The sequence below is a fragment of the Moesziomyces antarcticus genome (genome assembly GCF_000747765.1).
Source record: "Moesziomyces antarcticus DNA, scaffold: scaffold_v10015, strain JCM 10317, whole genome shotgun sequence".
Classification (NCBI taxonomy): Eukaryota; Fungi; Basidiomycota; class Ustilaginomycetes; order Ustilaginales; family Ustilaginaceae; genus Moesziomyces; species Moesziomyces antarcticus.
In genome coordinates, this window is record NW_014638995.1 from 31,899 (window position 1) to 58,993 (window position 27,095).

The 27,095-nt window shown below is 61.7% G+C and overlaps 10 protein-coding genes and 1 non-coding gene across 11 annotated transcripts; 6 read left to right on the forward strand and 5 right to left on the reverse strand.

Moving 5' to 3' along the window:
• Positions 1 to 174: 174 nt before the first annotated feature.
• PAN0_015c5034 (rabGAP TBC) lies at positions 175 to 2,795 on the forward strand (the record flags this gene model as incomplete). Its single annotated transcript, XM_014799344.1, has 2 exons — positions 175 to 211; positions 619 to 2,795. The coding sequence occupies 2 exons, from the start codon at positions 175 to 177 to the stop codon at positions 2,793 to 2,795; spliced, it is 2,214 nt and encodes a 737-aa protein (XP_014654830.1).
• PAN0_t015d0001 lies at positions 333 to 415 on the reverse strand. The gene is given in 2 exon segments: positions 333 to 368; positions 380 to 415. It is a non-coding gene; the product is annotated as a tRNA-Thr (tRNA).
• A 296-nt stretch (positions 2,796 to 3,091) lies between the features above and the next one.
• Positions 3,092 to 5,707, forward strand: PAN0_015c5035 (uncharacterized protein; the record flags this gene model as incomplete). Its single annotated transcript, XM_014799345.1, has 1 exon — positions 3,092 to 5,707. One exon carries the CDS (start codon positions 3,092 to 3,094, stop codon positions 5,705 to 5,707), a length of 2,616 nt encoding a protein of 871 aa, XP_014654831.1.
• A 765-nt stretch (positions 5,708 to 6,472) lies between these two features.
• PAN0_015c5036 (pleiotropic drug resistance ABC transporter) lies at positions 6,473 to 11,286 on the forward strand (the record flags this gene model as incomplete). Its single annotated transcript, XM_014799346.1, has 2 exons — positions 6,473 to 6,661; positions 6,856 to 11,286. 2 exons carry the CDS (start codon positions 6,473 to 6,475, stop codon positions 11,284 to 11,286), a joined length of 4,620 nt encoding a protein of 1,539 aa, XP_014654832.1.
• Positions 11,287 to 11,706: 420 nt separating this feature from the next.
• On the forward strand, positions 11,707 to 12,256 carry PAN0_015c5037 (NDUFB9, NADH-ubiquinone oxidoreductase; the record flags this gene model as incomplete). Its single annotated transcript, XM_014799347.1, has 2 exons — positions 11,707 to 11,983; positions 12,156 to 12,256. The coding sequence occupies 2 exons, from the start codon at positions 11,707 to 11,709 to the stop codon at positions 12,254 to 12,256; spliced, it is 378 nt and encodes a 125-aa protein (XP_014654833.1).
• Positions 12,257 to 12,448: 192 nt separating this feature from the next.
• PAN0_015d5038 (uncharacterized protein) lies at positions 12,449 to 15,775 on the reverse strand (the record flags this gene model as incomplete). The annotated part of the gene is made up of 1 exon (XM_014799348.1): positions 12,449 to 15,775. One exon carries the CDS (start codon positions 15,773 to 15,775, stop codon positions 12,449 to 12,451), a length of 3,327 nt encoding a protein of 1,108 aa, XP_014654834.1.
• A 417-nt stretch (positions 15,776 to 16,192) lies between these two features.
• On the reverse strand, positions 16,193 to 17,412 carry PAN0_015d5039 (phosphoglycerate mutase-like protein; the record flags this gene model as incomplete). Its single annotated transcript, XM_014799349.1, has 3 exons — positions 16,193 to 16,436; positions 16,647 to 16,810; positions 16,888 to 17,412. The coding sequence occupies 3 exons, from the start codon at positions 17,410 to 17,412 to the stop codon at positions 16,193 to 16,195; spliced, it is 933 nt and encodes a 310-aa protein (XP_014654835.1).
• Positions 17,413 to 17,818: 406 nt separating this feature from the next.
• On the reverse strand, positions 17,819 to 18,655 carry PAN0_015d5040 (DNA glycosylase; the record flags this gene model as incomplete). Its single annotated transcript, XM_014799350.1, has 1 exon — positions 17,819 to 18,655. The coding sequence occupies one exon, from the start codon at positions 18,653 to 18,655 to the stop codon at positions 17,819 to 17,821; it is 837 nt and encodes a 278-aa protein (XP_014654836.1).
• A 329-nt stretch (positions 18,656 to 18,984) lies between these two features.
• PAN0_015d5041 (alpha/beta-hydrolase) lies at positions 18,985 to 20,205 on the reverse strand (the record flags this gene model as incomplete). The annotated part of the gene is made up of 1 exon (XM_014799351.1): positions 18,985 to 20,205. One exon carries the CDS (start codon positions 20,203 to 20,205, stop codon positions 18,985 to 18,987), a length of 1,221 nt encoding a protein of 406 aa, XP_014654837.1.
• A 469-nt stretch (positions 20,206 to 20,674) lies between these two features.
• Positions 20,675 to 21,377, forward strand: PAN0_015c5042 (coatomer protein; the record flags this gene model as incomplete). The annotated part of the gene is made up of 2 exons (XM_014799352.1): positions 20,675 to 21,239; positions 21,310 to 21,377. 2 exons carry the CDS (start codon positions 20,675 to 20,677, stop codon positions 21,375 to 21,377), a joined length of 633 nt encoding a protein of 210 aa, XP_014654838.1.
• A 533-nt stretch (positions 21,378 to 21,910) lies between these two features.
• Positions 21,911 to 27,043, forward strand: PAN0_015c5043 (pkinase-domain-containing protein; the record flags this gene model as incomplete). Its single annotated transcript, XM_014799353.1, has 1 exon — positions 21,911 to 27,043. The coding sequence occupies one exon, from the start codon at positions 21,911 to 21,913 to the stop codon at positions 27,041 to 27,043; it is 5,133 nt and encodes a 1,710-aa protein (XP_014654839.1).
• Positions 27,044 to 27,095: the final 52 nt, after the last annotated feature.

A 27,095-nucleotide genomic window follows, 5' to 3' on the forward strand; every position in this document is an offset into this window, starting at 1 on the left:
CATCAAAATTGACATTGCGGGCGGAGTTGCGAAGACGAGGAGCCATGTTCGGTGCACGTTTTGGTGGGGAGGCAACCGCCCACAGCCCCGTTGTTTGCCCTGCTTGGCCCTCTCGGTTCTAAGCTCTGCCGTCCAATCCTACGCGTCGTCCTGCAGTCAAACACGCCAGAGTTCATGCTCGCCCCCCTCGTCCGTTCATCATCGAGATCAGGTCTTCACTACCACCCCAGCCTTTTCTTGCCAGTGACCCAAGAGAAACAAAAAAAAGAAAAAAGCAAAAAAAGAACCATAAAAGAAAGAAAAAACAAAAAAAAGAATGCACTTTGAAGCGCTGCTCCCTACCAGGATTGAACTAGTGACCTCACCATTTCGAATGTCTTACGAGTGGCGCGCTCTCCCACTGAGCTAAAGGAGCTTGCGAGCTCTTGCCGCTTTCATGTCTGTCCCGTGGGCATACTGCATTATAACCTGTTACTCGTTAGCCGGTGGACAGACCGCGTCGATGGTGCACGGACGCGTTGTCTTGGAGGCGGATTTGCTGCTTCCAAGGCTCGTTGGCTCCTTCCGTTTGGACACCCCATTCGACCTTCTGACATTGACCTTGGCCATCGTCCGCAGCCCACATCGGCAGCACCACCACCGCTGCCAGTCGAACGCACATCGTCTCGCCGTGTCCGCGCCATCCCAACACGGAGATTGACACGGACTCGGTCGTGCATTCGCCCAGTAGTGCTGCTGGCATCCCATCCAACCCCACTTCCCCAATGCACAGCTCCGCGCGGTCCGCCGCCGCCGCCACAAGGAGGTCCAACGGCGACTTTGACGACCAGGCCTGGGGCATCGAATCCGACGACGAAGACTTTGTCACCCAGATCGCACCGCGCACAAACGTCCCTCGCAGCCTCAAATCTTCCTCGCGCTCCTCCTCTTACTCGTCCGCCAACCAGCCGCCTCCGCCCTCCACTCACAACCACCACAGAGCTTCGCAACCACCACATGTGTCCAGCGAATCGCACAGAGCTGGAGCGGCGGCTTCGAGCTCAACAGCACCGATCGCATTGACCAATCGTCGCACCAGCTGGACCGTCGTCGATCGACAAAAGTCCAGTCACTCTACCACCAACGACCCCATCGTAGGCAGTCCTCCCACAGATCTCTCCGACGCCGTCGCCGCCGGTCTCGACCTCGACCGCGCCAACGACAACAGCGGAGAGAGCGCCAGCGGCAGCGGTCGCGGCAGCCCCAGCGGCTTCCACCTCGTCGGTCACGACGATCCCAGAGCCAGTGGAAGCGAAGCAGAGGATGTCGACCTCAACACTGGCAAGACCGTCAGACGCCCTTCCGGTGCAGCGCGCAAACCCAGCTCCGGCTCCACCGAGGCCGAGACCCTGCGTCGCTCGCTGCGCAGTGACATGGACAAGCTCGTCCGAGACCCCGCACACGCCCTCACCCGCCTCTCGGCCCAATGGGCATCGTCGCATCAACAATCAAGCTCAAGCTCTGATCAGCCGTCCGATGCCGCACAGACTCTCACAACCACCAGTAGACTCGGCGTCGCTCCTACTCCCACTGCTCACGAGTTCTCCTTCGACCCGATCGCCGCTGCCGGCGATGGCCTCATCATGACCGGGCCCAGCTTTGTCGATGCGGGCGCTGCTAACCGAGGGCTCTCCAACTCTTCCTCGCACGCATCAAATATTACGAACGCAGACTTGAGCGTCGACTCCGACTCGACGGCAGCCGCCAACACCGCCAGCACCAGCAGCGCAGCCAAGCACGACACCGACCGCTCCTCGAGCCTCTCCCGCAAGCGCAGCGTCCGAAGCTCGCGGCGCAGACAGCAGCTTCTCAACTGCCTCTCCAAGCAGAGCGTAGACATGTCGCAGCTCCGCACCCTCGCCTGGGCCGGTGTGCCGGAAGAGCTGCGTCCCATGGTGTGGCAGCTGCTGCTCGGCTACCTTCCCGCCGTCGCCTCGGTGCGCACCTCCACCTTGTCGCGCAAACGAGCCGAGTACGTTGCAGGCGTGGAACTCGCATTTGCCAAAGGCATCGCTGCGCTCGATCAGGCCATCTGGCACCAGATCCACATCGACGTGCCACGCACCAATCCGGGCATCCGTCTCTGGCAGCGCCAAGCCACCCAGCGGGCGCTCGAACGCATCCTCTACGTATGGGCCATCCGCCATCCCGCAAGCGGATACGTACAGGGCATCAACGATCTTGCCACGCCCTTCTTCGAGGTCTTCCTCAGCGCCTACATCGACTCGGATCCAGAGATGTTCGACGTAGCACTGCTGCCACAAAAGGTGCTCGAGGCTATCGAGGCCGACACCTTCTGGTGCCTCTCCAAGCTGCTCGATGGCATCCAAGACAACTACATTTTTGCGCAGCCTGGCATTCAGCGTCAAGTACGCCGCTTGGGCGAGCTGGTCGCACGCATCGATGCGCCTCTGCATGCCCACCTGCAGGACCAAGGCGTCGAGTACATGCAGTTCGCCTTCCGATGGATGAACTGCTTGCTCATGCGCGAGATGAGCGTGCGCAACATCATCCGCATGTGGGACACCTACCTTGCCGAAGGACCCGACGCCTTCTCCGACTTTCACCTGTACGTCTGCTCCGTCTTCCTGCACAAGTGGACGGACAAGCTGCGCACCATGGACTTTCAGGGCATCATCATGTTCCTCCAGTCGCTCCCCACCCAGAGCTGGTCCGACAAGGACGCAGAGATGCTGCTCAGCGAGGCGTTCATGTACAAGACCCTCTTTGGCAACACCGCCCACCTCAACAAGTAGCATCATCCGCATTGGCGCAATCCATATTCGCATCCACCAGAGAAGCCGTGTGAGGGTTGTATGAGGTCGGTCCGAGGTGGAGCATTTTCTCGCAACTCGGAATTCGGACAAAAGCTTCGCCGCGAAGAACGGTGAATTTGAGGCTCGGAACCCTGCCGTGTCACTTTTGCTTTGTTCTTCTCTTCCTCACCTCATCTCAACCATTGCTTCGCCAGCATCTTCTCAATGCTTTCCCATACAAGTCGATATCGTCTGATGCACTGAGGCTGCTGCGTCACCAGGCTCACTTTGCAGCAATGGCAGCGCTGGCAGCGGCGTCGGCGGCAGAGGCCTTCGCTGCATCACGTGGCCTGGCTCGTTGCATTGGCAGCTCCAGAGCATCGCAGCACCGGGAATATGCTTCATCAGCAGCCACTATAAAGCGACAACCGCAACAGACAACTAACGACGCCGGACCCAGCCGTCTTGGAGCTCAGCATTCGAGCCAGGTCAACTCTGCTGCTCGACGTCAGTCCTCGACCGGCAAGCAGCCACGACGGTCCTCGCTGCTGCGCATGGACCCAGCGCGTCCCGTCGTCCCCTCACTCACTCCATCGTCATCTATAAAAGGGAAGGAACGCGAGGCGCAGCTGTCAGCAGTTCGAGCCAAGGGCCTCAGCCAGCTGCATGTCGCTTTGCAAGCCGGTTCCGTCGACCAAGTTTGGTCGGCGTATACAGAACTGCGCAACAGACAGATAGAGCGCGATCCCTACACGTTCACCGCCGAGACCGCAGTGCTGGACGGCATCATCACACCGTGGGAGTGCCATCGAATGATCGGAATACTGGCCAACGAAGCCACCAAAACCAAGGCAGGCATCAACCGGCTGCTGCGCGTCTTGGCGGACCTGCGCGGACAGCAACGGCGCTTGCTCGCGCGAATAGAGCGTGCCTCGGGAGCCAAGCAAACCTCTCGCAGAAACGTGCTCAGAAAAGAGCTCCAGGCATGGGACGAGGTGTTGACGCCGCCTCTGCTCCACACCACCCTCGTGCACATCGGCAAGAGCCTACGCAGCGTTGGCTTGGACGAGATCGATGAGGTGTTGGACCAGCTGCTCACCTACGAGGCCAACGAGCAGTCTCGCTCTCAAACAACTTTGCAGCACGACAAGAGGCTGCCGTCGCCAGCATCATCGAAAGCGAAAGCTGCCTCTCAAGACGGTTTGGCGGCGCTGCGAGACCGCGTGCTGTCTCCGCTGGCACGATCTGCGGTGACGAAAAAGCTCGAGTCGCGACGCCCGCCAACCGACTCTCCCGACCTGGCGACGTACAATACGCTGCTCGACATCATCACGCGGACGGTACGTCGGAGCTCACCTATCGGCCAGTCCCCCTCAGCTCACGAGAACGATCAAGACGACGAGGTGGACAGCGTAGCCAGGCTGACGCAGGAGGAGCTCGGATCGCATTCGGCGCAACTCGATGCATCGCTCGCATCCAAGCTGCAGCGTTTCGGACTCGATCCCGAGGCGGCGCCGGTGCAGCTCGACTCGCGCGAACGAGCGGATCGTCTCTTCCACTCGATGCTCGAGCGCATGCAGCGAACGAGCGGCTTGGAACCGGACGTGATCACGTACAACATCATGATCTCGATGTACAGCCTTTTGGATCGCTGGGAGGCCGTCAGGCGCGTACTACGCGGGCTGGCCGACGAGGGCATGCTCAACATCGACTGCGTCAACAACGCGTTGCACCACTGGCAGGTGCGCGGTCCGCTCTCGGCGAGTCGGGCTAGCGACAGACAAGCCGGTGACAATGGAGCGATCGACAGCGCGCTCCAAGTGTACGGTCAGCTGCGCCAGAATCTGGTGCAAGCCGAGCTGGGCTCACACCATTCGACCATCGCATACGGCGATCCCGACATTCAGCCACGGAGCAGATCTACCGAACGCAGCGAAGCACTCGATGCGACTGGCGAAGCAGGACCCTTGAGCTGGCCAGAAGAGAACGAAAGCTTGGGGGATGCCCATCGCAGCCATTCGGTGCATGCGCCTGCGAATGAAGCAGTGGAGGCAGTGCTGGGGATGGCGAGCGTCCCGCACAACGTGCTGCCGGACGAGGTGACTTATGCGATGATGATCAACAGCCTCGCCCGCAGTGGCCGCTTTGCGGACGCGTTCAGCGTGTTCAAGGACCTGGTCAGCACGCCCACTCGATCGCAACCTCGCAGCAACGACGGCAGGGACGAGGACCGATCGTACGCAAGCAAGGCGGCGTCAGTCGAGGAGACAAAGATGAAACCAACGATGGCCATCTTTGTAAGCTTTTTCCGTGGCTTTGCCAAGTACGGACGACCGAGCCAGGCCATCCACTATGACGCGGAGCATCCGGAGCGGACCACGTGGGAGCCCGTTCCGTCTTTACAGGACGGCGAGGAGATTGCAACGACTCCGACGACGCCAGCGCAGCAGCAGCTCGAGCTGTGGAGGATCGAGACGTTCCAGCAGATCTTTGATGCCTTTCTGGGCTTTGAGCCCGAGGTAGATCCCATCTTGGCGAATCGAGGCGGGGGGCGGATTCGACGGGACGACGAGTCAGCGAGACGGCCTATTTCGACGCCCTTCGGCTGGGTGTCGCTGGCGGAGAAGCGCAGGCTGGACGCGGCACGCCAGGCGCTCTCGCCCAACGAGCTCTTCTGGATCCTCACCGCCATTCGCAGGGTGAGCGGCGACCACGCGCGCTGGAGCCTGGCCATGTGGAGCCAGGTGGTGACCAAATTCGAGGGTGCAGGCCCAACCGAGGCGGCATGGAAGGGCTTCCGGCTGGACAACCGACTTCGGCGCGTAGTCGAGCACCTCCAGACTCGCGTGCAGCAGGAACACGCCGAGCACGCCGAACACGACGGAGCACATCATCCTGCCTACGATCGATAAAAGTGCTTCACTCAGCCCGCGTCGAACAGACGCAAATGACAGCTGTTCCCAAGCTTAGAATCCAGAGCCAGACCAGTGGCTGACAGGCAGCAAGATTGGCTGACGATGAGGCAGCCACGAGCGGCAGTCCACAGCAACTCGGAAACAGCTTAAACACTTTAAAGCTCGGAGAGTTTGAGAGGCACGGCGAACGCGAACCGCGAGCGAGCGCGGGAGGGGCCCACGGAAGCGCAGCACCGAACAAGCAACAGGCGCGCCGTGGAAGGTCGCCAGCTTGCTCCCGGGCATAAGATGACGCACCGCTGCGGGCGGAGTTGCTTGTGGGGGATCAGGAATGCCAGGGCCAAGAGCAGCGAGGTAGGGGGCCGGGCTGAGGCAAGCAGGCGAGCTACAGGGTTCATCCGCTGCTCGGAAATCCACTTCCGGACAGCGCTGCCTCTGCATCGAACCGTCTTTTTCCGTGGGCTTTTCTGAAATTTCTCCGAACGACTCGTCTGGTGCCTGCCCGCGGAGTCCATTCCGTGCAGTCATGCAGCCGGCAAGAATTGGCCGAGCAAACGTTGGCGGCCGCTTCTTTTGGCCGCTTGTGCGACCCCATCGCTCGACTGCTTGCCTGCCAAGCAGGCATACCGAAACAATGACGCCGCTGTGCACTGGGTTAAGTTGCCAACTTGTGCCGCATCCCCTTGGAGACAGCGTCATTGTTGTGATTGACAGCCTCGCCTCGCCTCGCCGCCCCCACCCAACGCGCTTCCCGGCCCCCACATGGCAAGCTGTGCCGCCAAGCCCAAATGCCTTCGTCACCACTGCCATGCCGGCGACCCAACTGAACCCCTGGAAATCCACTTCCGTCTGCCAACCTTGCTCCGCGGGGAACTTCCAGACGAGGACTGCCCTTGTTCGGAAGCCTCTCCCGTCGTTTGGTCCGACCGAGGCCCCGGCCCCTTCATTCCAGTTTGGCACGTCAGCTTCTTCGCCACGACTCGGCCCGCGCCTACTTTGTAACAAGCGCGAGATGATGCAAAACGTCAGCGCAAGATATAAAGAAGAGCAGCGCTTCCTTCTTCCGTGCTCCTCTTCTTCGCATCCAGCTCCTCCTACGACTCCTCACTCTGCTACAAGTAGCTTGCTGCTCTACCCTCGCCTAGCCGGCTATCGGTGTCTGCACCTCGCTCCGCGCGAGCCATCACCCCATCATGAGCAGCCGATCCGTATCCACCGGCGCTTCCACGCCCCTCGAGGCGCAGGGCGCCACCTCGCCTACCCCCCACAGCGCCGTCGACATGCCTGCCGATGACGAGCGCGGCGTCAACGTCGAGCGTGCCAAGTCCGAGTTTGCCATGCTCGAGACCTCGCTTAGCAGACAGTCGCACGCCTTTGGCCGCCAGCAGTCCAACAAGCCCAAGGACGTCGAGAGCGACGCTGCCCACGCCGATGACGACGACGACTTTGACCTGGTGCAGTACCTCCGCTCCACCCAGTCCGAGAACTCCAAAGCCGGCATCAAGAGCAAGCACGTCGGCGTCTCGTGGACCAACGTCGAGGTGCTCGGCAACGACTCGATGGCTCTCAATATCCGCACCTTCCCGGACGCCGTCACCGGCACCTTCCTCGGCCCCATCTTCAAGATCATGGCCGCCCTCAACAAGAACCGCGGCCGTAAGCTCCTCCAGAACTTCAACGGCTTCGCCAAGCCTGGTGAGATGGTGCTCGTCGTCGGACGCCCCGGCTCGGGCTGCTCCACCTTCCTCAAGACCATCGCCAACCAGCGCGGCGGCTACATCGCCGTCAACGGCGACGTGAGCTACGGCGGCATCAGCGCCCAAGAATTCGGCAAAAAGTACAAGAGCGAAGCCGTCTACAACGAGGAGGACGACTTCCACTTTGCCACGCTCACCGTCAAGCAGACGCTCGAGTTTGCTCTCAACCTCAAGAGCCCCGGCAAGCGTCTCCCCCACCAGACTGTCAAGTCGCTCAACAAGGAGGTGCTCGACACCTTCCTCAAGATGCTCGGCATCCCGCACACTGCAAACACCCTCGTCGGCTCCGCCACCGTTCGTGGTGTCTCGGGTGGTGAGCGCAAGCGTGTCAGTATCGCCGAGTGCATGGCCTCGCGTGCGGCCGTGCTCAGCTGGGACAACGCCACGCGTGGTCTCGACGCCTCGACGGCGCTCGACTACGCCAAGTGCATGCGCGTCTTCACCGACGTCGTCGGCCTCACCACTTTTGTCACGCTCTACCAGCCCGGTGAGGGTATCTGGGAGCAGTTCGACAAGGTCATGGTCATCGACCAGGGTCGCTGCGTCTACTTTGGCCCTCGCGACAAGGCGCGCGCCTACTTCCTCGACCTCGGCTTCAAGGACTACCCGCGTCAGACCTCGGCCGACTTCCTCTCGGGATGCACCGACCCCAACCTCGACCGCTTCCCCGAGGGCAAGACCGCCGACGACGTTCCTTCGACGCCCGAGCGTCTCGAGCAGGCCTTCCAGAACTCGCAGATCTACCGCGACTTGATGCAGCAGAAGCAGGAGTACGACGCACAGCTTCAGGCTGACAACAACGCAGAAAAGGAGTTCCGAGAGGCCGTGCTGGAAGACAAGCACCGCGGCGTCCGCCCCAAGAGCGTCTACACCGTCAGCTTCGCCCGCCAGGTCCAGGTGCTCACCAAGCGTCAGATGCAGATGATCCTCGGTAACCGCCTCGACATCTTTGTCTCGTTTGCCACCACCATCGCCATCGCCCTCATCGTGGGTGGTGTCTTCCTCAACCTCCCCGAGACGGCCGCAGGCGCCTTCACTCGCGGCGGTGTCCTCTTCATCGGTCTCCTCTTCAACGCGCTCACCGCCTTCAACGAGCTTCCCACCCAGATGGGCGGCCGCCCGGTGCTGTACAAGCAGATGAACTACGCCTTCTACCGCCCCTCGGCGCTCAGCCTGGCGCAGCTCTTCGCCGACATCCCGCTGTCGATCTCCAAGATCATTCTCTTCTCCATCATCCTCTACTTTATGGCTGGACTCGAGCGCACGGCGGGCGCCTTCTTCACGTTCTTCATCTTTGTCTACGTCGGCTACCTCGCCATGTCGGCGCTCTTCCGACTGTTCGGTACCGTCTGCAGGTCGTACGACACGGCAGCGCGTCTGGCCGCCGTCATCATCTCGGCGCTCGTCGTGTTCGCCGGCTACGTGATCCCGCGCAACGCCATGTACCGCTGGCTCTTCTGGATCTCGTACATCAACCCGCTCTACTTTGCCTTTTCGGGTGTCATGATGAACGAGTTCAAGGACCTCAGCCTCGCATGCGTCGGCACGTACATTGTGCCGCGCAACCCGCCCGGATCCAACGCGTATCCCAACGACGTCGGCGCCAACCAGGTCTGCACTCTCCCCGGTGCACAGCCTGGCAACCAGTTTGTTGCCGGCAACGACTACCTGCGCGCCAGCTTCGGCTACGACTCGAGCGATCTCTGGCTCTACTTTGGTGTGGTCGTCATCTTCTTCGTCGGCCTGGTGGCCGTCACGATGATCGCCATCGAGGTGTTCTCGCACGGTTCCTTCTCGAGCGCTCTGACCATTGTCAAGAAGCCCAACAAGGAGGAGCAGAAGCTCAACCAGCGTCTCAAGGAGCGCGCCTCGATGAAGGAGAAGGATGCCAGCAAGCAGCTCGACGTCGAGTCGCAGCCGTTCACCTGGGAGAAGATCCGCTACACGGTGCCCGTCAAGGGCGGCAAGCTGCAGCTTCTGGACGACGTTTACGGCTACTGCCGCCCTGGTACCCTGACGGCGCTCATGGGTGCTTCGGGTGCTGGTAAGACGACTCTGCTCGATGTGCTTGCGGACCGCAAGTCGATCGGTGTCATCAGCGGCGAGCGTCTGATCGGCGGCAAGAAGATCGGCATCGACTTCCAGCGTGGATGCGGTTACGCCGAGCAGCAGGACATCCACGAGGGCACGTCGACGGTGCGCGAGGCTCTGCGCTTCAGTGCGTACCTGCGCCAGCCGCAGCACGTGCCCAAGGAGGACAAGGATGCGTACGTCGAGGACATTATCGAGCTGCTCGAGATGCAGGAGATTGCGGATGCCATGATCGGTGTTCCCGAGTTTGGCCTCGGCGTCGGCGACCGCAAGCGTGTGACGATCGGTGTCGAACTTGCTGCGCGCCCGGACCTGCTGCTCTTCCTCGACGAGCCCACTTCGGGTCTGGACGGTCAGACGGCGTACAACGTGGTGCGCTTCCTCAAGAAGCTCTCTGCGTCCGGTCAGGCGATCCTGTGCACGATCCACCAGCCCAACGCGCTGCTCTTCGAGCAGTTCGACCGCCTGCTCCTGCTCGAGCGCGGAGGCAAGACGGTCTACTTTGGCCCCATCGGACCCAACGCGACGCACATTGTCGACTACTTTGCCGAGCGCGGAGCCAAGTGCCCCGAAAAGGTCAACATGGCCGAGTACATGCTCGACGCCATGGGAGCCGGATCGATGAAGCGCGTGGGCAACAAGCCGTGGTCGCAGCTGTACCTCGAGTCGGAGCTCTTCCAGGAGAACCTGGCTGAGATCGAGAAGATCAAGCAGGAGACCAACGCTTCCACCAAGGCCAACGAGGACGAAGGCAACAAGAAGAAGCAGACCGAGTTCGCCACCTCGTTCGGCACGCAGGTCAAGGTGGTTCTCAAGCGCTCGCTGCTCAGCACGTGGCGCCAGCCCGACTACCAGTTTACGCGCCTCTTCCAGCACGCCGCCATCTCGCTCATCACGGGTCTTTGCTTCCTCAACCTCAGCAACTCGGTCGCCTCGCTGCAGTACCGTGTGTTTGGTATCTTCATGGGTACGGTGCTGCCGGCGATCATCCTGGCGCAGATCGAGCCGTTCTTCATCATGGCACGCTCGGTGTTCATCCGCGAAGACTCGAGCAAGATGTACAGCGGCTCGGTGTTTGCGATCACGCAGCTGATCCAGGAGGTGCCGTTCAGCATTGCGTCTTCGGTGGTGTACTTCCTGCTCTTCTACTACCCGACGGGCTTCCAGACGGGCTCGGACCGCGCCGGCTACTTCTTCGCCATGCTGCTCGTCACCGAGCTGTTCGCCGTGACGCTCGGCCAGGCGGTGGCTGCGATCTCGCCGTCGGTCTACATCGCGTCGCTCTTCAACCCGTTCCTGATCATCATCATGTCGCTGCTGTGCGGTGTCACGATCCCCTACCCGAACCTGCCGCACTTCTTCAAGAGCTGGCTGTACTGGGTCAACCCGCTGACGTACCTCGTGTCGGGACTGATAACCAACGAGATGCACGAGCTGCCCATCCGCTGTGGCGAGTCCGAGCTGGCTCGCTTCCAGCCGCCGTCGGGCCAGACGTGCACGCAGTGGGCCGGCACCTTCCTCAACGCCTTTGGCGGCTACCTCGAGAACCCGGATGCGACGGCCGACTGCGGCTACTGCCAGTACTCGAGGGGCGACGACTTCTACGCTGGCCTCAACATCAAGTTCTCCGAGCGCGGCCGCAACATCGGCATCGTCATCGCCTTTGTCGCCTTCAACGCCATCGCCACGATCGTCGCTTCGCGCTACATCAAGTACGCCAACCGCTAGGAGGCGTGCGAACGAACATTCCAAATTTTCCCACATAGATACCAGTCTTGTTACGCCTTAGCATCTTAACGCCTTCCGTCGTTGTTAACTTTGACGTTTATAATAGATGTTGTTGATTCCAAGCATGTCTGCAGAGTCGGTTTGTGGTCAGCGTCTTGAGGGTCGAATCTGGAGTCTTGAGTCTTGAGCCCGGGTTTCGCCTGGTGAGGTGGTGCGAGCGTTGAAGCAGGGCCAAATCTGGCATCGGCGTGTGGTTCGAATTTTGGAATTCTGATCGGCGATTTGAAATCACGTGCGGTTGGGTGGACTGCGAGTGAATCGTCGGCGCTCTGATCCGGGGGCTCTTGTCGTATCTGCCACTGCACCTTCCTGCTCTCCACCAACGCCATCTTGCACCTCTTTCTTGAACCTCATTCCACGATGTTTGCGTCACTGATTCTGAGGAATTCGAGCTCGTCTACGGGCGCATCGGCGTTCTCGCACGCGCACAAGGCGTACGTCAAGTCGCTCTACCGTCGCTACCTCAAGAACGAGCTGGACTGGTGCATTCGCAGGGATGTGTGGCGCGACAGGGCGATCGAGATCCGCGTGGCGTTCGAGAGGAACCGCAACATTCGCAACCCCAGAGAACTCGCCACCCTCTTCGAAAGGGCAGAGCGCGAACTCAAGACCAGGCAACACCCCGACCCCCACCGACGTAAGTCTGGCTTTATCCCACCGCAAAAGTGGATCCTCCAACTATCATCGCAAATCATACTACATTGGACTCAAAAGAGAGACCGTTGCGATGGCAACAATGGCGAATTGTGTCCGAATCTACGGCAGTTGATACTGACTTGTTTGACTTCCTCTTTGCGTTTGCGTGACAGCTGCCATGTTCGAGGACGGCACCAAGTGGGAGCGCAACCTGCCACCGCCCATGTTCACCGAAGCCGAGAAGAAGGCCGCACTCGACGCCCAGCACCACTAAATTGTTCCGCAATGTAGGCTCCCGCACACGCAATCAACACCAACTCTGAACCCACGCTTTTCTTGCAGCCTGTCGACGGCGCTCACATCCGCCCTTCTCAACGAGATCGAGTTTCAGACAACGCTCACTTGCACATGCGCATGCGCGATGGTTCAGCCTAGATGGGAAGAACGAAAAGGCTTGATGAATTGCTCAGACGTTGCGCCAGGCGATGGTGCGCACGCCGCGTGGGGTGGCGGCATACAGCACGTCGGCATCCTGTTGGTCCGAATTGGCCCAAAAGGCCTGGACGATGGGCTCGTCCGAGACGCGCACGTCGACGAGCGGGTCTCTGGCGTTGCGCAGATCCCACACGCGCACATGACCGTCCTCTGCGCCGTGAGCAAAGATCGCCCTGCGGCTCGGATGGAACGCGCCGCGTCCGAGCGGCAGCTTGCCCTCGGCATCGTTGAGCCAGCCAAACGAGATGACGGGGCGTGAGATGGGCCCGTTGGCGCCGGTGATGTCGAACATGCGGAACTGGTCGTAGTCGCGCCGCGCCAGCACGCCGAGCATGAGCTTGGCATCCGGTGTGCGCTGCAGATGCACAATGCAGTCGCTTGTATTCCACGAGAAACCGAGCGTGAGCGCGCCCAGGTCGAAGCCGATCACGGTGCCGATTGAGGCGGATGCGAGCGTGTGTGCGCGCGACGACAGATGCTCCAGTGCGACGACGGGCTTGGCATCGTGCAGCGTGTGCAGCCGCTGCGTGTCGGCCGACGTCGATCGCGCGCGCCAGTGCCAGTGGTTTACGATGCCGTCGATGCCGCCCGTTGCAAAGTCGATGGACGAGGCGTCGTTCGGGTTGGTGCGCGGGAAATGCGATATGGCGGCGGCACCGTGCGCATGCGGCCGCTCGTCGAGATGGTAAGTGCGATGCGCACGCCCGGTCTCGTCCATGGTGACCAGACTCACCTGGCACGGGTACTCGTCGTACCTGCCCATGCCGAGCAGCTTGCGCGTCGACGACGCAATCCCGCACACCTTGGACGTCAGCCGCCACACGTCCTCCACGCGGTCGATCGGCCACGCCTTGTCGGCCTTGAGCTTGGCGTCGGCGTCGCGCGTCTGCAGCTCCATCACGCGGCTCGGTGCGTCGTCGCCGCAGCTCGGTGCTTCCGAGAACGTCGCGATGCGCCCGTGGTCGGTGACACCTAGGCCCGAGTCGAACGCAGAGGCACGGTTGCGCACGCCCGTCGGGGCGCCGAGCGCCGTGCTCGCGAGCGGCACAAAGTGCTTGATCGACAGCCCGCGCGTGCTCGAGAACGCGCGCGCCTGGTCAAGCCCCCACACGGCCGACTGGAACGCGTTGGACGCAGAACCTTTCGCCGCACCAGCGGAGGAGGGAGCAGCCAGCGCCGTTGTAGCAGAGGGCGACTGGCGCCGCAGCAGATCCTGCAGCGGGACATCTTCGTCCGGGTCCGAGTCGGTGCCGCCGGCTTGAGTGGCAGCGGGAGCATGGCCGGGCGCGCGTGAGGTCATTGCGAGTGGCTGGTCATCGTCGCTGTCGCCGTCGCTGTCGCTGTCGTCGTTGTCATCGGGATTTCGATATCTCGCTTCCAACAAGATCGCCAGCTCCTGAGCCTGCCGCGCCTCCTCGAGCATGTCATCGCGTGTCTGCTCGGTCTTTATTATGGGTGGCTTTAGTGAGCTGGGACGTGGACTGAGGTCGATAGCGCTGAGGACGCCTTTGAGCTGGCCGAACTTGCGAGGGCTCGCAGAGCGAGAACGAGAGCGCGGGTCTGGTTGCACTTCGGGCGTGCGCTTGTTGCCGCAAGGGCCGTGTTGAGGAAGCATGGACGGTGGCGGTGTGGGTGTGCGGATGTCGTCGCGAGAAATGCTCGGGGCTTGCACATCGTCGTCCGCTTCGGTGGATGTGGGCTGAGCGGGCTCTGACGATTGATTTTTGAGCGGCTCGGGGTCTGCAACCGCGACCGCATCCGATGCCGCTTCCGAACCTTTTTGCGTTGGCTGAACTGGTTGTGTCGGGGGCACTGGTGGCGTTTGCACCTCGTCCCCAGCAACTGTGTGACGCTGCGAGCCCGCAACCTGTACTGCCGGTTGCGCTGACTGAACGGGCTTGGAGGGAGGAGCTGAGGGAGTACGGACCTCGTTGCTAGCAGCTGGGTCTCGCTGCACGCTCGCATCGTGTACCGCCGCTGGCACTGCTTTGTGCTCGACGCTGGTAGTGACGTCTGGACGTGGTGCGCCTTGACTTTTGATCTTGTGCTGCTGCTTCCAGCGATCGACGTCGTCCCAGTCGATGTGGACGATGCGGCCGCCAAAGATGTTGAAGAGATTGGTGAGCACCGCGATGGCATATAGCCCAACGTCGTCGGTATCGCGGATGCGGTCGAGCGTGTCGACAATGATGGGATCTTCGGGACGAAGGATCTGCTCCTTGCTGCAGAAAATGCTCGAGACGATGTCGTTTGCAGAGAGCCCGAGCATTTGAGTGAAGGCGTTTCGGACGTGCTTGACGAGTGCGGAGGCGTGTCTGTGTGGCGCGGTGTTGGAGGGTACGAGCAAGGCTGCGCAGCGGTACAGCTCGACGCGGATGTGCAGCAGACGAAGCGCAAGCTGTGGGTAGTTGCAAAGTGCGAGGCAAGTGGCAGCGGTTTGCGAAAGGGGCTTGGCAAAGCGGTCTACGACACCACGATGGGCTCGATCGCGCTGTTCCTCTGCTAACGGAGCCAGCTCTTCGCGGATGCGCCGGACTTCGTCTGCTGGATTGCGGCGCAGGTTGGCGATGGCAACGCTTTTCTCGGCTTGGTACTTTGCGTCTTCTGTCCAGAGCGGGATCTCTGGGTTGACGTCGTGCACGGTGATGCTTTTGGGAGTGGTATTTTGAGACTGTGATGGCGCTTTGCCGACAGACTTCGGATGCGAAGAGATGCTTGCCTTGTTTTTCGACTTGCTGGACGAAGACTGGCTCGAGGTTGGTGGTCGTGGAGCAGGAGCCTGTTGATGCTGCTGCTGCATGGCAGACTGCTGATACATTGCCCTTCGCTGACTTCTTGAGGGGCGGTTTTGTTGCTGACTCGGCGCTGGTCTTTTCTTTGATTGGGTCTGGCCTGACCCTGACGCTGCTGGCCGCGCGATTGGTGGCCGTCCTAATGGCTGGCTGGGCTTCGACCTGGAGGCACCTATGGAAGGCGGTGCGGCCAGCTCCCACGGCTTTGAGCGAATCTGGTATTCGTTAGGTTGCGCATCTTCGGACCTTAGCGCAGCTGAGGGTGGTGCAGCTGGTGTTCTTGTCGAGAATCTCTGCGGGGGTCTTGCTCCATATGATGGCCGAGGTGGCTGTGAAGCGTGACCGGGTTGTGGACGAGCATAGTGAGCTGGTACTGGCTGTTGGGAGGATGATGTTGCGGGGGCTGCGCTCTGAGCTGCTCGAGAGGGGCCCGGACGCTGCTGAGCCAATGCATTGCGCGCTCTGCTCGAGGCCGAGGCTGGATCGAAGGCGTCCAGCCAGTCCATGGTTTGCGACTCGAGCGTCGTTTGGATGCGAGATCGAAGGATACAGGATGATCACACTTGCGGTATCGGCATCTCCGCAGCCCGAGCCTCGTTGCGTGTGGAAGACGGCTGATCCGACGAGGTGATGGAGGCCAAAGGTGTTGATGAATGATCACGAGCACGGCCTTTCCAGTCGCTCCTTCTGCGTAGCCCTTTCAGGGTCCAAACTCAAAAAGAAAGGAAGAAAAAAAAAAACCTCCACCGACCAGCGAGCGGCCCACGCTCCGACCGCGACTTGCGCAGATTCGGACGTTCCGAACTCCGCCTCGAGCCTTCACACACAATTCACACTGAGCAGCGTGAGGGACTACGGTCGGGTAGGGAGACTGATGCGATTACGCTGCATGGCTGGCTCTGAGATGAAGTTAGGTTCGAGGATCAGATGAAGCCACCGCGCGATTCGAGCTGCCTTTTGCGCTCCTCGGCGGCCGCAAGGCGCTTTTCGAGCTGCTGCAGCTCGTTGGTCTGTTCGAGCAGCATCGACTGACGCTGGCGGACGCGCTCCTCGATCTTGCTCAGCTCGGCACTCTTGGTCGTTGCCCCAGCCGTGGCGGGCACTGCAGCTGCTGCTGGCGATACAAAGTCGTGCAGCGAACCCGAATTCGAGACCGGAATCGCTGGCCTGGCGCATCGAAAATCCAAAGCAAAGGCTTCCCACGGGTCAGCTTCTTCTCAACCTTGAGGCAGGGGCGACGACAATGGCAGCGACGAGGACTATAAATATGGCATTCTTTGCTCAGCAAGGGTCGGAGACAGTCTCCGTGAGCAAAATCTATTGGTGTGGCCACAGCCAGAATCGTGCCGAGGAGGAGGGTCGGGGGGAGACGCTCACAGAGCAGAATTGGTGTTCTTCTCGGCAGCAGCCATGTCGCCCGACGTGGGCTCGGCGACCGCACCACCGGTGGCAACGTCCTGAACATGCACCAGCGGGCAGGCGTCCGAGTCGACCGAGGCCGGGTCAAACTGGAACAGTCGCACCTCGGCGTTCTTCCAGGGCTGTTTGCAGTCAAAATGCGATTCCATGTCAGCTGGCCTGAAGGGTTTATATCGGCGCGCCTGTACGGTTAACTTACGTAGGGCTCGCCGGTGATTCTACGCAGGATGTCGCCGTGTGCCATGACGACGATATCCTGTTCGGGTCTGCTGCGGAGGTACTGACGCACCCACTGCGCACGGTTGTTGAGCGACGCCTGGTCGGCGGCGTAGAAGCCCTGCTTGCTCGTCCAGTCGGGCGTGAGCGGCGAAAAGTCAAAGCCCTGCAGCTCCGGATCGCGCTCGAGCACCTCCTTGGCCGAACCCGTGTCGCAGGGGAAGTCGTTGCACTCCTGCAGCTGCGGCAGCAGCACCACCTTACTCAGACCACCCAGACGCTCGATGGCAGGCGCGTAGCCGATCTTGGTGCTCTGCAGCGTGCGCTTGAGCGCCGACGAGAGGATCACCTGCGCACGCGCCTGCAGCTCCTGCGTCAGCGAAGGAAGTCGCCCCGACTGCTGCTTGCCCAAGGCCGTCAACGGCGCATCCGGGATCGAGTAGTCGTCCGCCACGTTGTGCTCGGCCTGCGAGTGGCGTGTCAGAAAGATGCGAGACTGCGGCGCCATCTTGTCCTAGGTTCTATTGCGGGTCTATCGTCTAGAGTCGTTGGAGGAGGAGAGGGTGGCGGACTGTATGCAGGACAGGAAGGAACAAGTGTGCTCCCCAGTCGAGCCTTCGAACAGTGACTCGCGGTGGGACAGCCTCTCCTGGCGGCAACGGCGAATTCCTCGCTGCATCGCTGGCTGTTGCTGTGCTCTGACGTGACCCCGAAATCCGCCATGCATTCCAGCCAGCCGCCCGCCAACACACGGGCCATCCCACGCCAGAAAAAAAAAAGAATACACCGAGATCTCAACTCGATTTTTTCGCGCGCGAGTGTTACGTTTTTGGTGCACACCAACACGCTGCAACTCTCGCCACCGATGCTCCCAAGGACATAGCTTCAGGCATTCCACGTAGGGGCTCTTCTGATTACTCTGGAGGTAGTGCTGAGATGACGCCGCGGTGTGGATCCCAAACGTGTCCCTCCTTGGCCCACCGCCACACAAGGTAGGCACGAAGCTCCTTGTCGAGCGGCATGACCGACATCCATTCGGGCTTTTCGTCTGCCTCGCTCCTGACTGGCTTGTACTCTGGTCGCACCGAATTGTCAAACGGGCTTGTGGGCATGTCGCCGTGCAGACCGACGGCTGCGCCACCCCGACACACAAAGATGCGCCAGCTATCGATCGCGTACCGCCCCACGCCGGGGTAGACGCCAATCGGCGTATCGGGTGCGCTTCGATCCCTGCTCTTGAACGAATTGGATTCGTCGTAGGGAATTTGCACCATGGTCTGGGCCATAGCGATGAGCCTTCGCGCGCGGATGTTGTGCAGTCCAAGCGGCTGCAACAGCGTCGTCAGTTCTGCCACGTCGGCGTTGGCGAGCGCAGCTTCGTCAGGCCACCGTTCAAGCAGCTGCCAAAACACAGGCATCGCCGCCCGTCCTTTGGTCTGGTTAAGCAGGCAGGTGGCCGTCAAGAGCCGAAAGACGTTGGGACACACCAGCTCCTGGATGAGGCCGTAAAAGTTGGGCTGCCGCGCAACACCGTGCACCCGAACCACCTCGCCTGGGTCCTCGCTTTCGACCTTGACCGCCGCTTTCCCCTTGTCGACTTTGACGACTGGTTTGACGGCACCCTGCGTGTTCGACGATCGTCGTGCTACTTTGGCCGCAAAGTAAGGCGAAGTCTTGTGCCGGATCCGACCACTCCGTCTCGGCGGTGCGGCCGTCGGCGTGCTGGACCGTTGCTTGCGTGCTGTCATCATGCACCCTCTATCAGCCCTTGTGCAGCCAATCTTGGCATCCTGCGTGTCTTGCTCGTCTTTCAACTCTCGCCCCTCCTTCAGTAGCAGACATGATCGGTGGCGGAAATGAACCAGGCGCTCTCCTCGGGTGGCGCATTTGGCACGCAGGGTCCATGCCATCCAAGCGCGCGCGCGCCTAAAAAGACGCCGCCAAATTTCCCGCTCCGAGTCCAAAGCGCAAGCTTGCGCTATTGCAAGACTCAAGCCAGCGGAAGCACACACGAGGGACGACCGGGTATACTGCGCATTCAGAACGGAGAAGCGCTACAAAGGGTCTAGCAGGATTTCTTTCAGGCAAGATGGATGGGGCCGCGACCGGACTGCGCGTCGTCGTCGACACGCTTGCGTCCCACAAAGCGGACGGCGTGCACGATGAGCGCCAACGACACGCGAATCACGCTGAACAGGGCGAGGAAGAGCACGGTCTGCGTGAGGACCAGTCCCGCCGTATCCTCGACGTGCAGACCGGTGGTGTTGTATAGCGTCCAGCGCCAGGCATGGTCGATCCACGTGGCCACCGCATTGTCCAGACCCGTGGAGGGCGTGCCGACGTACTTGCCAAACACCTTAAGCTGGCACGCCGGATCAATCTGCATGTGGATGCCGTGGCAGAGCTCCATCTTGAGCGCGCCGCGACGATCGAGCTTGCGCAGCCCGATGCGGTCGTCCAGGTAGATGCTGCTCTGGCGCAGCGGCGTGGGCTCGTTGGGGTTCGGATCGCGCGCCGCCTCGCCCTCGCTCTCGTTGCGCACCGAGTAGGAGGCAAACCACGACGACTGCTTGGGCTCCACCGTGGTGTCCTTGTCAAACATGAGCATCACAAAGTTTTCGAGCGAGGCGAGGTTCTTGGCGTACGTGGCGTTGGTGATGGTGCCCTCGTTGTTGATGTCCTTGATGAAGTCGTTTTTGTCCAGGTACGCTGCAAACGCCTTGGGGTCCTTCGGGTTGCGGTAGTACTGTGCGCTCACCAGGTGCGACTGCGCATAGTCGGTGTAGATGCCGCCACGCAGCGCAGCCTCGGCGACGCGGCAGAGCAGGTCGGTGGGGCCGCATGCTGGCAGATCGGCGATGCCCATGTGCTGGCTGCCAAACGTGATGAGATTGCGAACCTTGGGCGTGTTGCAGCGCTGTACGTACGCGCGGAGGAACTGTCCGCCCTGGGAGAATCCGATGGCATCGAAGCCACCCTGCAGCTCGTCGATCTGAGCGAGCTGGTCACACGCCTGCTGGACCTGGTCGTTGACGTGGCCGAAGAAGCCCTGCCTCCTGTCTTCCGAGTCGCTGGTGGCGTCCTGCGCGACGGAATGGACGTAGAGGCCTGGGAAGGCTTCCTTTAGCTGGGACATGAACGATTCCATGCCCTCTGAATGCGCGCTGTCGCCGAGACCATGCCAGATGACGAGTGGATGCGGTCTGGGCAGCATGGAGAAGGGTACCGCCTCGGCATGGCTCACCAAGGTGGCCACCGAGGCGGCGAGCACGAGCAGCCAGCCGGCAATGAACGCGCGCATCTCAAAAGTGGAAGAAGCGGAAGAGGTGGTAGAGGAGCGGGTCTCTACGGAGGGATCCGATGGGATGATGATCCGGTGCGTGTGGTGGGGACAAAGGGGAGAGGATCGGATTGAAGGCTCTGCCAACGTTGCGTTGAGCTGAGCTGAGCTGAGCGGAGCGGAGCTTCAGGGTCTCGAGTCCTCGGCACTCTGCGCTGAGAAGCGAAATTCACAGCATTGGAGAGGGAGCGGCTGGAAAAGCAACGCGCGGCCGATCCTCAGCTCGGGATAGCCGGATTCAGGGCTGCAGGGTCTGGGCTAGCGTCAACCACTCGTGCGAGACAGGGCGATGCGCTGGAGGCGGGCGCTCAAGCCAGGAAGCGAGTGCTGACCAGCGGTGGGCGAGAGCAACACCTGGCCGAGCCCACTTGCACCTTGGATCGCCTCGACCACATCACTTCACACCAACGGAGCGCGCTGGAGGACCGCGATGACGTTCAACAACCTGACGCTGTACACCACGTCGGCGGTGCTGATCCTGGACACGGATGGCAACCGCGTGATCGCCAAGTACTACCAGCCACCGCACGCGGCCAACTTTTTGTCGACGGCAACACCGGCGCAGCAAAATGCAGTGACGGCGACGACGCCGCAGCTGTGCGCCAAGAATACGCTTGCGACGCTCAAAGAGCAGCGAGCGTTCGAGAAGGCCATCTTTGACAAGACGAAGCGTGCGACGGGCGACATTATCCTGTACGACTCGCATCTGGTGCTGTTCAAGTCGTCGCTCGACGTCATCTTTTACGTTGTGGGCCCGGCTGCAGAGAACGAGCTGATGCTGTCGGGGCTGCTTAGCGCGTTTTACGATGCGACGAGCATGCTAGTGCGACACCAGGTGGAGAAGCGCGCCATCTTGGAGAACCTGGATCTGGTGACGCTCGCGCTCGACGAGACGGTCGACGACGGCATCATCCTCGAGACGGACAGCACGACGATCGCCTCGCGCGTCTCGCGACCTCGACCGGACGTCAACGAGATCCAGATCAACGAGCAGAGTGAGTGCGAGGTTGGCCATCGCTTTTACGACATGACTGCTGACACAGTGCTCTTTCTTGCTTCTCACAGCGATCATGAGCGCCTACTCGAGTCTCAAGGAACGAGTCGCGCAGAGGATTCTCCAAGGCGGTCTGTGAAGTGGAGCCGCGATCTGTACATTAGAAAGCGCAAGCCGATGTCGTCTTTCGCTTGCAATCTCGTCCCATCTTGTCTCGTTGCATAGATGGATGCATGCGGGTATGAGCCTTGTTGGTGGGCCCGATCCATTTGCAGCCCTCGAGATGCAACGGGTAGAAATCGGGTCGGGCCGAGTTGGAGCGCCCAACGCCAAAAATAGGCGGCGATCTGGTTCGGCACTCCGCGATCCCGACACGAGCCTTGTCAGCCATTCAATTGGCTTGCCGACGTCGTCTCATCGTGGCAGTCTAGATTGGCGTGCGTGTGGCTCTTATGAGGCGGATCCGCACGCAGCAGGCACGAACCCACCGTATATATATGGCCAGCAGAGATACAGCCAAGGCAAAGGCAGAGGTGCCAACGGCGCCATTTTCCGCGACGCGCTCGCCAGCGTGTTGCTGCGTGTTGCTGCCCTGAGAGAGGGAGAGGGAGAGGGAGAGGGAGAGAGAAACGAGCCGATGGCATGCAGCTCCAAAATTATGGCAGAGTGGCCATGCGCCCGCGCGCCGCCAGTCAAGCGCCCGGTTGCATCAGACAGAAAAGTGCAGATTGCAGATTGCAGCCAAGGCGCTTCAGCCGTGTTGGACCCCGTCAGCGGTCGGAGGCCAAAGCTGCCTTTCCTAGTCGCCCCCGATCCGAGACATCCGCCATTTCGTTGGTCGGATTCCACTCTGCATCCCTCGTCTCGTCGTCCATATCCTCATCTCTATACCCACACTCGACTTCGCATTCCGAATCGGCCGAATCGGATCCCACCCATACGCAACTCATCCTCATCGCCATTCGTCTCGCTACGGGATCATGCCGCTCGACTGGCGCTCATCCGCATCACCCACCTCCATGGCAACCATCACCACTTCCTGATACACCACCAATGAGCCACTTTGCTAGCCAGAGGGGCTACCCCTATGGCAGCCAGGGCGGCGCCGCCTCCACCAGCAGCGCCGCCGGCGCTTCCACTATCAATCAGAAGGCGGCGCTTGCTTCCGCCTATCAAGAGCTCGGCAAGGAGCTCTCTTCCTCCAAACTAAAGATCGTCGGCAACTATACCCTCCAGCGTCCCATCGGCGAAGGCACCTTTGGCAAGGTCCGTCTCGCCCACCATCGCCTCACCAATACCCGCGTCGCCATCAAGCAGATCCCCAAGGCCCACTCCGCCAGCCTCACCCGCGAGATCCACCACCATCGCCGTCTCCACCATCCCAACGTCATGCAGCTATACGAGGTCATCGCAACAGAGCAGTACATATGGATGGTCAGCGAACTGTGCGCGGGCGGCGAACTCTACGACTACCTCGTTGAGAACGAGTGCCTCCCAGAGCCAGAGGCTCGCAGGATCTTCGGCCAGCTCTGCCTCGCCGTAGCCTACGTGCACTCCAAGGGCATCGTCCATCGCGACCTCAAGCTCGAAAATATCCTGCTCGACGAGCGATGCAACGTCAAACTTGGCGACTTTGGCTTCACCCGCGAGTTCGAACGCAACCGCCTCATGCACACCTTTTGCGGCACCACCGGTTACGCATCGCCCGAAATGCTCGCCGGCAAAAAGTACACGGGCGAACAGGTCGACATTTGGTCCCTAGGCGTCATCCTCTATGCCCTCTTATGCGGCGCCTTGCCCTTTGACGACGACGACGAGTCCGTCATGAAGCAAAAGATCCTCCAAGGAGACCTGGAAATCCCAGATTGCCTCTCCGAAGAGGCTCGCAGCCTTATCACCAACATCCTTCAGCAGGATCCCACACTGCGCCCGAGCATACACCAGATTCTCCAGCACCCTTGGTTCACGAAACTCATGGTCCAGTCTCCCATGTCGACCGTCGAGGAGGATGACACTTCTGCAGACTACTTCACCAGCCGCACCTCCGAATTCGTCTCGGCTTCCAACAACCCTCCAGCCGCGGCACCAGCGATATCAGCATTGGAAGCAGCAGCCATACCCGCACCCCTCTCGTCCCCCAACCCTCACAGCTCTCACGACTCCATGCCCATGCACCAGCACCATCCATCCGCATCGGGCACCTCGGACCTCAGCTATCATTCCGCACGCAGCGACAGCGAGTCCAGCGGCAGACGCTCCTCCAACACCGACCTCACCGACCCCACCACCGCAGACAGCCTCAGCCGCACCGACGACGCTTTGGACTCCAACGACATTGCATCCGCGTCCGGCCTCGCTGCTGCTCCCGCCGCGGCCGCTGCCGTGCCATCGTCACGTCCGGACAAGGAGTCCATGGGCATCCATCGCAACGAATCACAAACGACCATCCGCCGCTTGGGCTCCAACGGCAGCGACGCCTCCTTCAGCACCGTCGCACGACCCGCCGCCATTCGCTCCACCACCTCGTCTCTCCCCACCCATCACGAGTTGCCCTCCACCTCGCCGGCCGAGCTCGACGCCGACACAGGCGACGCATACGTGCCCCTGTATCAGTCGGTCCCTCTTGCCAAGAGGGGGTCTCAAAGCTCATCCCGCGGCCATCACCGCACCCCATCAAGGACCAAACGCCGCTCACTCTCGTCAGGCGGCCTCTCCGACCATCATCCGCCTTTGCTCGGACGCAAACCCGTCGACTATGTCTCGCAGCTCTCCAACTTGCAGCCGGCCACCTTCTCGTCCGCAGTAGAACAGAACCTCCTCCACCAGCTCAGCTCGCTCGGCATGGATGTAGGCCAAATGGTGCATAGCGTCGTCAACGACGCCTGCGACGCCAGCGGTGCCATGTGGTGGATGCTTCTACGCAAGGCCAAGGACCGCACAATCGACATGCTCCCCTCCAGCCCCTCGATCTCCAATCCCGCTTATACCCCGGTCGAACACCCTCTTTCTTCTCCTGCTGCCGATACCTCGAGCGCAAAGGGTCTCGGTTTAGAGCCCGCCGCCGTAGATATGCGCCGCCCACCCGTGCCAGTCAAGGATCCGGCTCGAAGCTCCGAAGATCGGTCTCGCGCCATGGACAAGGGCCGAGTATCTTTGACCGCGTCAAGATCGGAGAATTCGGGCCTTGCCGAACCCAGCAATCGACGCCTCCAGACCGTGGTCTCGCACGAGGAGCTCGACTGTGCTGCTGCACCGCCTCTGCAGTCTTCCGCCTCCGAGGTCTTGATCGGCGCGGCGCCTCTCTCGATGCACCCTTCGCCTTTGGATACACTGCGATCGTTGCCCACTTCGCCGGCGGTCAACACGCTTCAGGATCGCAGCTTGGCGAGCACTCCAGAGTCCAGCTCCTCATCGCGCCCCAAGTCGCAGCATCGCCACACCACCGCCACTGCAAGTCCCTCGAAGCTGCAGCAGGTTGCCACCAGCCTCGTCGGCGCCGGAAGCCCATCTTCCGAGGGCACAAAAGCGCGGCGCAGCGGACAGACAGACCGCCCTCGCAGCAACTCTCTATCGGTCAAGCAGTTTGCACAGAGTGTCTTGGGCACCAAGGACAAGGGATCCGCCACCCCGCCGCCCACGCCCGACCAGGTCATCGTAGCCGGTGAAGCGCTGCCCATGGAGCGCGCCAAGAGCCCAACGCTCTTTGGCCGTCGCAACACCGTGTCCAACGTCAAGGATTCCATGGTCGGCAGACTCTCCAATCCCTCGACGCCCAAAAAGGCACATGCAGACACGCCCGACAAGCCGCGCAGAAGTTCGGGCAAGAGGAGCATCGAGACCGACCTCGAGCGTGTCAAGGCGCTCGAACGCAGCGAAGACTCGGCGTCCGGCTCGCCATCGTCGCGCTCGCTCTCAACCGCCCACCCAGCCACAGCGCCGAGTTCTGACAAGAAGGGCGCTGCGGTGCCCTCGGCGTCTCAGGACTCGTTCAGCACCATGTCGGCCACGCCGCAGGGCAGCGAGAAGAGCGGCACGCGCGGAAAGCCCGGGTCGTCATTCATGGCTACCGTGCGCACGTGGCTCGGAGGCGCCAATGAGAAACCCGTCAGGAAGGCGAAACAGGGCAAGAAGGCAGCTGCGTATCGCGGACTTGGCATCGATGATGGCGTGGGTGCGGCGAGGTCGCCCACAGGAACCATGACCACGTCGGGCAGCACATCGACGTTCGGAGGAGGAGGCACGCCGAGCAGGACGCCGAGCATGCGGCGCCGATCCGCGCACTATGCTCAAGGTTCGGCGTCGCGGCGTGGCGGACCGAGAAGCCCGCATTTGGGCTCGATGAGCCGCCGATCTTCCACCGGAAGTTCGGTGCACGGGCACCTCGATCTCCCGCCCAACAGCTTTGCCACCAGCATGAACCGGCCAGGCAACATGCGCCGGTTGAGTGCGGGCAGCATCACGCCCACGGCGACGCTGTATGGCGACTACATGAACGAGGCAGGTGTGCCAACGTCTTCGCGCCACAGCCGGCCGTCGAGCTCGCACTCGCTCGCGCACTCGAGTGCCGCGCCGCGCTCGGGGCTGCATGGCAAGGCCGGCTCAACGGGCAGCACCAGCTCGGCGTATCGAAGCGGCCAGGCGGGCAGCGGCTTTTCGTCCGGCAGCGGGAGGCGGCACGCGCGACCACCGCACGATGGCGGCACGACGGTGCGGCGCCACCGCACGTACGGGTCGTCGACGGGCAGCCCCAGTCGGCGCAACTCGTTCCGGCACGACTCGAGGCCGTCGTCGATCAAGTCGCGCGCATCGTCGCCCGGGCGCGCCATGGGGCTGAGCGAGTTTGGCGTCGAGGATGCGGAGGGCGACACGGGCGCAGCGGGCGCGAGGAGGTCGACGCGCAGCACGCCCCGACACTCGCTCGACCAGCGCAGCGTGTCGGATGTCCCCGGTCATGCGCAGCATCACCAGGTGGTGGCGCAGAGCATCTTTGTGGCGCACAAGTCCAGGTCGCCCTACCGCCCGCCGTCGGCGACAGCGAGTCTGAGCGCGAGTCTGGCTCGTGCGGGACCTGGCGCGCAGGGAACGAGTAAGCTTGCGGGTACCGGCGCGTCCGATGGGGCTGCTGCGGCGGGGAGCAGCTCGGCGCGTTTGCCGGCGACAGGGACGGGCACGTGGCGCCATTCATGGGGTCGTCCGCCTCCGTGCTGGGCCGGGCCTGTTGATCCTCCACCCGCCGAGGGCGCAAGTGGCACTAAAGGACGACGCGAAGAGGGGGCGCCCAAGCTGCGCGACGTGTTTGCGCACCGCGACGACGACGACTGGACGGACGAGGACGAGGAGCCGTCGTACTCTGGCGGGCTGGGTCAGATGGGATCTACGGGCTCTATGGCGGCCAATCGCACGGCGAGTGCGGCGTCGAGTTCGCCGTACGCTACGCGGAATATGGCTGCGCTTGGCAGTGGCGGCGTGTACCCCGCGCAGGGGGCTGCGGCGGGCATGGCGCCGTTCGGATCGCGCTATGCGGGCATTCGCAACATGTTCCAACCACCCACGGCGACGGGCTCGGGATTCCGCAGCAACCACCCTGTGTCGCTGAGCTTGGGCAACGAGTTTGCACCCAAACTCCTGTCGGCTACGATTCACGAGTCGAAGCCTGCGGCAGGGGGAGGAGCGGATGATGGCAACGACGCGGCCAAGGAGACGCCTCCAGCAGGACCTCCAGCGCCGGGGGCAGCAGGCACGAGCAGGATCAATGCCTTCCACAAGCCCGTACAGATCATCGAGGAGGAGGAGGAAGACGAGTGATGCGCGCGCTGTCGACTGTCAATGGCATGCGTTGATACCCCCCTCCGTGTCT